Genomic DNA, 13,429 nt, shown 5'->3' with positions numbered 1-13,429 from the left:
TTTGTATGCCATCTAATATTCTTTCATGTGTGATTTCACTCTTGATTACTTGCACTCTAGAACTTGACTTGTGTCTTGTTGATACTTGATATTCACATCCTTGTTGATACTTGATATTCACATGCACATATTGAAGTGATCTAGGCATTTCTTTTGAATAAGCCACTTAGTCATATAAGCCTACCTTGAACGAATTTATCCTTTGATAGCCCCTTTGAGACTTTTACTTCTTTCATTGTTACTTAGCTCATTACAAGCTTATAAGTGAAAAACCATGATTGTCCTAACCTTAGGGAATTTTGGAGCTTTGGAATTGTTTTGGGAATGGGTATTAAGTAAGAAATGGTGCATTGTTCTTCAAATCTTGTGGATTCTTGGTTATGTCTTAATGATGGTTAGTAAAATTGCGTACATAAGTGTTCATAAAAAAAACAAAAATAAAAAAATAAAAACAACAAAAAGAGAAACAAAAGTGAATAAAAGGTTGAGTAAGACAAATAAGATTGGAATTAGAGATTTGGTCTTATTTTGGGTTGATGTCTTATTTTTGCTTACTTTTTACTTATTCCCCATTGCTCCTATATTCCATTTGGTTTTACCTACATATCCCATATTTATCCTACCTTGTCCTTGGCCCCATTACAACCTTGAAAAGTCCTTTTGATCTTTATGTGCATGTGCTTATGATGTTGATGTTAGAGGCTTGTCAAGCCTATGGTTGTGTTTGTTTTTATGAAGTGCTTTGAGTTAAAATACTTGCAACCTAAGACACATGAGTGTAAACACTTTAGAGAGTATATCTTGTGAGATTCTATCATTGTTGTGACTCGCCTCTTGGTTTGATTGGTTTCGTGGCATACTTGAATTCATTGGATTATATCATGGATATCTTGAATTGATTCTTTTACTCTTGTGTGTTTGAATTTGTCCATTTCATTGCATTTCCTAGATTTCATTGTGAAATATGTGATTTTCTTAGGTTTCTAGTTTTTGTGATCTTCTTGCATGACTCACTTTGTTGCAAATTGGTTAGCATAACCTTATTTCTTGATTTTGCCCAAGAGTGAAAAGGTTCAGTGTGGGGTATTTGATGAGCAATATATTACACACTATTCATAACCTTAAGATGATTCTTGGTGTCTAATTGACTTTGTTTCACATGGTTTAGTGTTTTAGACTTTATTGGACTATTATTCCTAAAATGAGTTAATTTGGGATTATTTGGCCTGATTAAATCTATTATCATTTTCAGATCACATTTGGCACCAATGGCATTTTGGGCATTATGGAAGTCGAGGATATGTGTTGAAGTGAAGATTGTATTTTTAATTTAGGAGTTGTTTTTATTGTAATTAGTTTTGGGCCCATTGTTTAGGCCCAATTCGGTTTATGTGTGTTGGAGGGGTTAAATTCGGATTCTCCACTCCAAACACACACACTTTTTCTTTGCCTCACTTTGAAACATAAAGACATTTTTCCGTTTTCCCTCTTTTTGCTCTGCTAGGGTTTCACTCCTTCTTCATTTTTCATTTTCGATTTGTTCTTCCATTGCTATGGAATGCTAAATTTATGGACTAAGTTCCTTTGGTAATGTATCACAACTCTTGAGGTTTTGTTATTAATGGATTTTCGATTTCTTTATTGTTGATTTCTTCTATTACTGATTTCGCTTAGTTTGATGTTTAGGTTCTGGAACTTTGAATTGATTATCGCTTAGTTAATTGATTCTCAACAAATTCGGAAGTTAATGGTTGGAATCTGAAAATAATCTTTTGAAACCGAGGATTGAGTTGTGAACAAACGAACCAAAGGGATTTAGCCGTTTTATTACATTGTTTAACTACTGTTTCTGAATTTGGTTTATGTTCATACTATCCAACAACAGAAACCCCCTTGTGTGTGTGTGAGTATAAGGTGTTTGAAGCTTTGCTTGAAGGATAATCCTTGGGAAATGACCTAGGAGTCACTTCCTAGTATTGCAGTTTTAATTGTTATATTATTTGTATCAGGTACGGCTTGTTGAAGAATTCAACAACTTTTCATTGTTCTCCATTTGCATCAACTCATATTGGTCTCGCTTTCTTGGGTTGTTCAGCTCCTTCACTATACTTTTCTAGAATCCTCCAAGCTTCTTGGGAAGTTGCAGCCCTTGCAATCTTCTCAAAATGAGCCTCATCAACATATTAATGGAGTATGGACATGACCTTACAATATTTCTCCCAATTTTCCTTGTAAGTCACCATTTGTGCCTCGATGGGATTTGTAGGGAGTTATGGAAATCCCTCTTCTATGAGCTCACTCACATCTTGATATCCCAAGATTACTTTCATTTGTATGCGCCACTTGTTCCAATTTTTGCCATTGAGGACAGGTAGGTTTGTTGAGAAATTTGCATTGTTTGAACCCCTTGCTTGGGTCTCACCTATGCTCTTGATACCATATATTGGGATTCAGAACATAAAATGAAAGAGTGGAGAAGAAGAAGAATGGATTCGGTTGTGATGAAAGATGAGATAAGAAAAATTTGTATTGATATCTAAAGTGTAGGAGATTAGAAAAGATGAAATGGATAATACTTCTGTGATTTTCTTATTGATTCATCAAAAAGATAGTTTGCTATTTATAGCAAGTATTGCAACAAATAAAACTAACTGAATATGCCAAAAACAGAAACTTTTAAACTAACTAAACTAACTTAGTTTTTGAATCACTTCTAACAAAATCAAGTTCTTACTTTAACCAGAAAAGACATTTATCACCTCAATTAACAACAATTCCTACCTACTTTTAAGATAAGTATTATGAGAGCTAAATAATATATTGAAAAATACATTTAAATTAATTATAATTTTCTTACAAAGTATAGTACAACTTCATCTAAATTTAATAAAGAGGCAAATGAGTCGTGCTACTTCATGAAAATCAAGTACATTTTATTATAATTTATTTTTGAGCAAATTGCACAATTCACGCTTAAAGTTTGTAGAAATGATAGTCAACCTGTTTTTTGGAGCAAATGATAGTCAACCACGCTAAAAGACATGTATCACCTCAAATTTCTACCATGAAGGCATGTGTTTGAAAATACATTTAAATTAAACATAGTCTAGTCTAATGGACCCACATTTAAATTTTTTTAGGACTATTTTAGAGTTTTCAATTTTTGAAGGACCAAACTCATAAAATTAAAAAACATGAGAAACTAAAATAGATATTTACTTCGATTTTTATTCAAAAGCTACCCAAAACTCTACCTCTTAAAATAAGATAAACACTGTTAGCATTTTAAACAATATTCCTTGTTTGTAAACTCAATGTTGATCATTGAACAAAAAAACTCCACTAAAGACTTATTCCATTACTTAAATTTTGGCATGTATGAATTTAGTTTTTGAAAAATGAAAAATCTAAATCTCCATAAAAAGTAAATGTGGTTTAAATTAATTATTTTTAACATTTTTTTATAATTTTTGGCATATATTATTTTGACTAGTAATTCTAATTTCCGAGTAATAATTTAAAATTTTATTTTTTCGATAATAAAAAAAGTGATATTACAACTTTGTTTGCAACTTTTGCAATCCCAAATTTTAACGTATAATAATGATTAATGATGATCTTGAATGAGTTTATTTTTAGATGTTCAATTTTATGAAACATCAAGCATTAACCAACCCAAACTCAAGATTCATCCCCACAATACAAACACCAGTTCTTTCTTTCTTTCTAGTGTTGTATCACCCCAAAAACATTATGCAAAGATATGACATTATTTATTCATTGGTGGAGGATAACTTGCATTGCAAGTCTCAATATTTAAGCTATCAATTAAGCTTATGTTAGGTAGAGAATAAACCCACGTGGATTGAGTTAGTTAGTTACAAAGTTAGTTAAGTTTCTAGTTAATTACTCGTATAAGAAGAAACTTTCTGAATGTTATTGGATTCATTCAGTTTTTATCAATACCTAATTCAATGCAAGCTAATTCATGTTTTCTTCTTTCTTTCCCTTATTTTCTTTCATTTCCTTTCAATTGAGCTTTAGATAGCTCATCAATCTTATTCATTTAGATCTTTTTTGTTGTTGTTAATTTGACATGTCATCGCTTATGTTATATTGTCACGTCAACCATTTCCTCACCCACCTTGTGATCACTTGCCTCCGCAACAACTCACTTACTTTCAATTATTTTATTTTAAGTTACATTCTGCAATTGTGATTGCAATCATAATTTTACATTTTTTGTAGCCTTCACAATAGCATAACAATCGCACTAGCCACATTTCACCGCAAATTTTTGCAATTGCAATAAACATAAGGTAACTGCCATCACAACTGAAACTTACACTAGTTAAGACTTATTTCTAACACATGCACATCTCTAAATTGCTTTAGGTTAGGTTCCCTCATCAAGTGTTGTTTTTGGAATCACTTTGTTTCACCAAAATTTTCCCTCTACCATCACCACAAACTATTAATCACTTGTTTCACCAAATGGCTTCCCTCTACCATCACGCCAAACTATAAAATCAGTTCACATTAGATACAATTTTTTTACATGAGTGTGAATAGGTATGTAATAAAGTGTGAATATCAAATATAACACTATAAAAATAAAAGAGACTCAGACCTTAATTTTAAGAAAGCTAAATAAGGCTAATGTTGGAACACATGAAAAAATTGGGAGTGTCAATAGGTATTCTGGAATTGTAATAGTTCCACTCAAAATTAAAGTTGGGTTTATTCTATTTTTATTACAAGAAATTAAAAAGTTGATTGTTATTAAATAGGAAGACATATATTTGTGGGATAATCTCAAAAAAATAATGTGAGGACATTCAAAAAATATTTACAAGTCTTAATCCCCTCAACTATTCTTGATCTCAAATTTTCTTCTCCTAATATATCTTCATAATTCCCATTAGGGAGTCATGTAGAATGCTCCATAAGAAGCCTTCTTTGCTAGGCCCATGTCATGAGTCTTAGCTCTTAATGTCTTCCATGATATCTATAAATTAATTTGTCTCAATGAGTTGATCCAACTATTTTGCCAAATAAATAAAGGGATTTAAAGATACGTTTCTGGAATAAACTAAATGCCAAATAAACTTGCATATTTGTACTTATATGTTGTACTATCTAAAATTTTAGTTTATTAAATGTCAGTTTGTGAGTTAAATTTTGGAAAGAAAATGAAAACTTGAATTTATAAAATACACTTTTGAAATGACACTAAAGTTTTTATTTTCCCTCCAAAATTTAACCGTAATAGCCTAAGTGGTATCTGATTATATGGTATATGTAAATTATTGAAGTTCATATAAAGAAGATGCCGCATCATTATAAGGAGACTGAAAAATTGTTTGGTAAGTATAACCTTTTAGAAATGTTATGCAACAGAAGCATATTTTATATTTGATGTTCATGATTTATGCAGAGCATTATGTAGAACATTATCTTTAATCTTCATCTTTTATATTTCATGTTCTAGGCTTCTTAGTTTGCACAATAATATGGTCTACTATTTATTCAATAAAAATTTCATTAATTGGTCACATTTTGATATTATTTTTGTCTTTTGCTTTTCCCTAAAAATGAAAGGGAATTTACTTGAGGAATTGGATGCTCAAATTTAGTGATGAACCTCTTTCTCTGTTAACTGTTTCTCATGTCCCCTCTATGATGATTGAATCCATAAACTTACAATTAAAAGCCATAAAAGACAAAAGGAGGAAATGGATTGTCAGATTCTATACCTTGGGTTTATTCAGTTTCAAAATTGGCAAGCCTCAACATTCTATTGCTATATATATCTTGATCTCTTTTTTCTTTTCAAGTATTTTCACCTTTTAGTTGATGATTTGTTAAAAGTACTACTTTCCTTGCCTCTGCATTTTACTAATATTCCTAGGATGTTAGTACAAGCAAGGTAATATATGAACAAAAATCTTTCATGTACACTAATTTTTGTGACACTAATGATATAATAGTATAGCAAAGAGACTCTATAGTATTAAGAATATTGGTTTTAAGAATTTAAGAATGAATGATTGCCCTTCTCTAACCCTTCCTGTCCAACCTGAGAGCGGGTAGCTAATACATTCCGCTTTTAAAATTGGGTTCTATGGTCGGTCTATGATCCTGAGATGCGAAAGGCCTCCTTGGGTGATCTTGTAGTTCCTACAGGGTGGAGACAATGGGGTCGGTACATGAATTTTCCTTTTCATGTGAGTAGTTTTTTCTTGTCTTTACAACAAAGTAGAATGTTGCTTAACATACCCTCAAAGCATGAGGTTTTTTTTTTTTCGTTTTGCCTTGTCCCTCTTCATCCTAGGACAGCTGTATGTTGAAACGTTTCTGCTTCACCTTTTCTTAGAAAATTGTGGAAGTCCCTTTCATAATAGAGACTGGAGGTGTGAAATAACTATATTGCCCTTGAAATATTTAGGAATTGACAAAGACTCCCCCACGTATATATCTATCTAAGATTTTAAGATTGGATAGTGACTGAGATTGATAACAATTGTAATGAATAAGATTTTTCTATGATTCATGAAGGTACACTGAGAAATCATTGGCATGTCAGAAGGGTGATTATGTAAGGTAAAGGAAATCACATAGAGAAATACCTTAACAACAAGGAAGAAAAGGATAGATGATGTGTACATACTTTTCTTTTTCTGCATAACTTAAAAATCTTATGGAATTGATATATTTTCCATTTAGTTTTTAAATTGGAACTTCTATTTACTGCTAAGCCAAAACTTAATATGTCACTGTTTTGTAATGCATGGTACTTATTAGGTTCTTGGCAAAGAAATCTAAAACCAGGTTGTTAGGAAAAATGTAATTATTAATTTAAAATAATGGGTCAGGGCTTTAATAGCAAGCATAAGTTCTTGTGAAAGATGGAACTTTAAGTAAAATAACCAAATTCTAAACACAACTAATCAAGTTATCTTAAGTAGCATAAAAACTAGAACCATCCTTTTTCCATCTGTTGTTTTTGCCAAGAAATGAAGGAGGATAATACTCTAACTGATGTATATTAATCATTTTCTTAGTTATAGTACATTATAGGTCACTTTTGGAGCAAGCCTGCAATCAATTTCTAAGGAGTTTTATTATATGTCAACACATGGAAGCTTGCGCAGTGTTAGGCTCATATAATCAAATTAAGTGCATAAAATAAATATAAGAGAAGAAATAAGATAATTTGTTAACGGGGTTCGGCCAATTGTGCTTATGTCCCGGGAGCGCTGAGCGGCTAACAAAATATTATTAGAGAATAAGGGTTAAAACTCTAGCACACCCATAGACCCATCTGTCCATGTTGTGTTTCTATTTGGTACTTATATCTGGTGCACATTATAACTGCACATTATAACAAGGGACTTGAGTCCAATATATAACATTGGTTACTCTACTCTATTTTAATACTGTGAGACTAACACCATAACATAGTTCAAGCATCCCAACAATCTCCACCTTGATTGAAATAGACGAATATTTTGCCACGTTGTTCAATGTCTAATTCTTTAACTGCTCCCCTACAGTATAGACTAGGCCTTCTGAGTATCATTGACGATGTTACCAAGAGCTTAGCTCTCCAACTTGTAGTATAGCTTCTCGTACCACCATCAAATGGAACATGCCACCTAGCCACCTGTTGCTAGGAAGTCTTTCGATATATTGGAACCTCTACACAAAAGTTCACTAACAATCGTCATTTTCAATACTTAGTCAAACTGGGAAAGCATCAACCGCTACCACCATTGTCTACTCCGACAATCCTAGTTCAAAAGAACTATCATACTCCACCATAAAGAGTATACCCACAGCACACTCCTAGCGTCAGTGTTAACTAAGGTCTATGTCACATCCTTGTATCTAAGCTAATGTCCATATCACACCTCTACATCTCTACCAATGCTCATGTTACAACTTGCATCAAAGCAATGCCCATTTAACACCCTACATCAAAATCAGTCAGCGCCTCTGTGCTTTTGCGGATCTACTAGCAATTAACATCATTCACTATGACGTTGTAAACACGCCATTAGGATATTTCACTTTTCATCTCAAATGAGAACATTCTCTCAACATCTAGAAAGATATTAGAGAGATATTGTCAGCACTTGTATATGGGTCAAACTCAACACATGAGTCCCTATCTCCACGTTGATCCTAATCCAGTACATGAATTTCTGGGATTCTGGATCAACATATATACAACAGTTTCACCATGTTTTCTTTTCTTTCAATTCATCTACTCTATCTTTAGCCATCACGCCTTCACCCTCTTTAGCCATTATCTTCTATCTGTGTTAAGAGTCATCTACCAATTGGTTCTGATACCAATTATTGGTGCAGCAAAAGCAATCGAAACAAGAGGATTTGTTAACGAGGTTCAACCAATTGTGCCTACATCCGCAGGAGCGCTGAACGGCTACCAAGATATTATTATAGAATAAAGATTACAAACCCTAACACACCCATAGGCCCACCTATCTATGTGGTGTTTCTATTTGGTGCTTATATCTGGTCACATTATATTGGACTTGAGTCCAATATATAACATTAGTTATTCTACTCTATTCCAATACTAGACAATATGAAACTAACACAATAACATATTTCAAGCATCCCAATATTTACCACTCTCCTCAAATCATTTCAATATTGAAAACCATACCCTCTAACACCAAACATGTATATAGTGCAAAACTGTTCTAGTTTAATAAAAAATGTCTTGATTTCGAGTTCTCAGTGGTGCAATTTTGTCAAACATTTGCATAGTTCTCAGTGCTGTCTCACCCGTTATGTTCAAATAACTTTTATGCAACAACCATTCATTCGTAGTTTGAAAGGATTATAAATTATAACTATTGTCATCCTTAGTGGTAAATTTTGCAGATTAAAGGTGAAATTTATTGTACTTGAGTACTCATAACTCATAAGTATGAAAATCATGTTTATCATGTTTCTTGTTGGTTGACAGATTTAGAGCCTTAATCTCTAATGTATGCCAAGAAAGTGGAAAAGGGGCATTGCTTTGTTTGAAAGTGCACATAATTTGCTTCAGAAATATGCAAATTAAGTGGTTAGCCCTTTTGAAATTCATGCAAAGAATGTAAGCTATACACAATGATAAAAGAACATGAAAATTAACAAAAACAATTGTTAAGCGTGCAACATTAAATTCCAAAAGTAGCATAGTCATCACACGTGAATTTGAAGTTTAAAACCTTGAGAGAAAGAGAGAGAGTATTATGTGAAGTGGAAGCAAAATTGTTTATGTTTCATATAATAAAAGATATGATGATTATCTTGTGAGTGAAGTAAAATGTATCAAAAAAAGACAAGAATTGAGTCAAAGACAAGAAGATCAACCATCCCTATCTGTCTCTAATATCACTCTTTCCTTTTGTGTTTAGTGAGGTCCCCCTCCAATCCGTTTTCCACTCTATCTATTAACCATCAAACAATTCACACAGATTTATTATTCTAAACCATTTCACGCATGAATAATTAAAGCAAAAATAGAAAAAAAGATGAATGTTTAATTTTTTTAATTAATATGTATGTTTTTATTGGTGGAGGAGATACTTTGAGATACAATTTGAGAGAGGAGATCCTTGTCCACAAAGGGGGAGTGGACCGGAAAGTGTGTGGTACTCACACTTGAGGGGGAGATTGTTGGGTTTATTCAAGTGTGAAGTCCCACATTGGATATGTGGGGAGGAGTGAAAGTCTTTATAAGAAGGAAAGACCCATGAAACTAATGCCTTAAGGTTTTGGTTCAAGACGTGGTCCAACATTTTCAAAAGTATTATCATTATATATGAAAAGATAAAAGTGTCATGTTAGCTTTTCTTTGTTTTTTTTATAGTAAGAGGATCTTTGCTCCTTTTTATTTCTCATATTCATATTTTAAGCAAACCCTACAACCACATCACTATCATAATCACCATTTCCACCTTATGAAGCCTTCTATTTCTCTCTTACAAACATCATTCACCTATATAGCTCTTTCTTTTATATCTCCATCGCAACACACTCAAAACAAGAAAAAGCCTAAACCATTCAGCACTATAGACTTTGAGACAAATGAGGAAACCTGATATGATGGGGAAAGACAACATTAAGAGCAAGTTAAGGAAGGGTTTGTGGTCACCTGAGGAAGATGAGAAGCTGATAAGACACATGTTAACTAATGGACAAGGTTGTTGGAGTGACATTGCTAGGAATGCTGGTCTCTTGAGGTGTGGAAAAAGTTGTCGTCTTCGTTGGATTAATTACCTGAGACCTGACCTTAAACGTGGTGCATTTTCACCACAAGAGGAAGATCTTATCATTCAACTGCATTCCCTTCTTGGCAATAGGTACATCTACACTACTCTATTCATTTTTACTTCAAGATTTTTCTTTGCTTTGCTTTACTTTTCATCCATTGTCAAGCTTTGAGAAATGCTAGTAACACTCTTTTTTACTTTCTCTAGAGCTATGAACGAAAAGGTCAAATTCAAAATGGATAAACTTGTCTTCTATAAAGAACACGGACACAGTTAGATGCAAAGTCAATGATGAGTATCAATATTTTAAAGCAAAATTAGTATATGAAAATAAGGTTTCTAAATTGCACTTAACAATCCAAAATTGTAGTCATGATAATGAGGTTTTTGGAGTGTCTCCACATAGTACAATTGTAGCTGCAACCACATAGGTCATACCCATTTCCTAAGTTATGGTACCTATATTAAGTATTTATTTGATTATTGGTTATTCCTAATAAAATTTATATATTTGACAATAAGAAAATAAGTTCTACGCTAATTTTTTATACTAACAGCACATAATATATTATTTATGAATTGTAGTTATTGACTATTAGAAAGAATTATTACCACCTGATCCATCAATGATATACTGTTAGGACTTAAATATATGAGGATAGCTCAACTCAAAAGACTGGTCTATTAGATGAAAGATCATCATTGCTTAAGTACCATAATGGGTTTGTTATACTATCCAATATGAGGCTCCTAACACTGTCGTCCACTTTAAGGGTTGATGTCTATAACAACTTTCACTTTATCGACATTGACACGATGATAATCCTTTCTCTTTTGGTGACTTCATTTACCTATCAGCATTCAGTAATATACATTACTTCAGCCTATAGGTAGCACTTTTTGTGACATAACTTTCAATTAAAGACAAATTGTTATGACTTAAATGTATGAGGAAAATATAACTCAAAAGACTAATCTATCGTGTGATAAATTCTCATAGCTTAAGTACCACATTAAGTTTGTTATGCTACAAATGTGAGACTCCTAACATATATCAACAATGTAAACACACATTAAACTCCTTACAAATTCATTTTTAATAACCTATATATCCATTAGGGTGCATGGAAATTGTATTATTTGCTTTCTTACTTCTCTTCCTTAATCCTTCAATTTTGAAAATAATTTAGGTGGTCTAAAATTGCAGCACATCTATCTAGACGTACAGACAATGAGATAAAGAATTTCTGGAATTCCACATTAAAGAAAAAGATGAAAATGAACACTTCCACTACATCACCAAACAATAGTAATGAGTCATATGAGCCTAATGATATTTTGGGTGGGATCATGCCCATTAATGAACATGACCTCATTACTATGTGCATGGATTGCTCTACATCAACTTCATCATCATCCATGCAATCCATGGTTTCTGCTGATCAATTTGATCCTTTTTCAATGTTGATAAAGAATAATCACTATGACATGACTAATGTCTCAGCAGGTTTTCATGAAATTGCACCATGCATGAACCAAGTTGGCATGGTAGAGAGGCATCATGGTAATTATGGGATATTAGAGCCTAATAACAAAATGGGGTTATTAGAAAGAGAGTTCTCCCTTCCTACACTAGAGAGTAGAAACATCGAGGAAAATAGTGCCTTAATTGATGTGAAAAGCCATAACAACCACTTCACTAATAGTTGCTTCAATAACATTAATCGTATTCAAAGCTCCAAAGTAGAGGACTTGTTTGGGTTTGGAAATCATGGGCATAGGGTGGAAAACTTAACAATGGGAGAATGGGATTTGGAGTGTTTGATGCAAGATATATTCTCTTTTCCTTTCCTTGATTTCCAAGTTGATCAATAAGTATCAATCTTTGAAATCAAACCCCTTTTTCTCCTCCTTCTCTTTCTCCCTCTCCCTCATTCTCTATTTTTCACTTATTTCTCTTAATTACATGTAACATCTGTTGTCCCACAATGAGTACTAATCTATATGTTATGAGTTTATGATTGGTTGAAAAAATATATTTAAATTAAAATTTGATTAATAAGTATTTTTGTCCAATCATAGTTTATGGTACATGAAGTGACACAAACTACGAAATAGAAGATGTACTCTCCTCAGTTACACACATACTAAATATAATATACAAGGAGATCCAAACTTCACCTTATGAAAATCTTCGGTACCCATTTCCCCTCCTTAAGTTCTTCCAAATATAAAAAACACAATTACACAAACCCCTTAGTTTGTTATATTTTACCTTGTTCCCAATTATATTTTTCTGGCTTGTACAAATTATTTGTACACACCAAATGTTAATCCAATTATGTATAGAGTGGCCATGAGTTTGTTGCAATGTTTGTGTACCAATGGTTTCCTTGTAAAGCACTTTGTCTCAGTTTTCGAGAATAGGTTGGTGCAATAATCAAAGGATCCATTCATCAAGAGAGAAATAGTGATCATTTAAGAAAGTTAATAGAAGAATAAGGGTTAGTTGAATTGTAAGTATTATTGTGTATGACAAAAGGAATAATGTGGTGTTGGAAATCAGTGTCATGTATCAAATGTACAAGATGATGTAAACACAGAATAAGTCGTAATTTGAAATTTCTTCAGTTCATTATATATTTCTCCCTTCGGTGAGTCTATTGACAATTTGACACTCCATGTTAATCAATAATACTTTTAATATTCCATTTTTGAAATTATGATTAACCTGCATATATTGCATCTATGAAATTCATGGTTCAAAATTTCTTGGTTTGAAGCACAAATATGCTCAAGAGAAGATAAGGTTCATGATTCAATAGGTTTAGTTAATTAAATGATTCTTTTCTTGCCCAACATAATGCAAAAAGAAATGAATATGATCATATGAAAGAACAATATCAACTATGAAATTAATAAAGCAATTAGTAATTGTTTTAAAATAAACTCAACTTTTATGCAGTAATTAATTTGTCATGCTAAAAAGGAGAAATTTAAATTTGGTAAGTAAGTTTTCAATAGTTTTTCATTTTAATATTTGAATTTTATGCATGAATACTTTATTTGCTGAAAATAAAATTAAAGAAAATGTTCTAATTTTCCTCTTTTAATTAACTCATATTAAAATCTTT

At 32.3% G+C, this 13,429-nt stretch overlaps 1 protein-coding gene across 1 annotated transcript; it reads left to right on the top strand.

Annotated features, from left to right (window-relative positions):
• Window positions 10,077–12,237, top strand: LOC109325089 (transcription factor MYB46-like). Its single transcript, XM_019557235.1, has 2 exons — window positions 10,077–10,385; window positions 11,486–12,237. Exons 1-2 carry the CDS (start codon window positions 10,111–10,113, stop codon window positions 12,168–12,170), a joined length of 960 nt encoding a protein of 319 aa, XP_019412780.1. The 5' UTR covers window positions 10,077–10,110; the 3' UTR covers window positions 12,171–12,237.

Source organism: Lupinus angustifolius, chromosome LG13 (genome assembly GCF_001865875.1).
Source record: "Lupinus angustifolius cultivar Tanjil chromosome LG13, LupAngTanjil_v1.0, whole genome shotgun sequence".
NCBI classification, from domain to species: Eukaryota; Viridiplantae; Streptophyta; class Magnoliopsida; order Fabales; family Fabaceae; genus Lupinus; species Lupinus angustifolius.
This window is presented reverse-complemented; position numbering and strand designations above follow the sequence as displayed.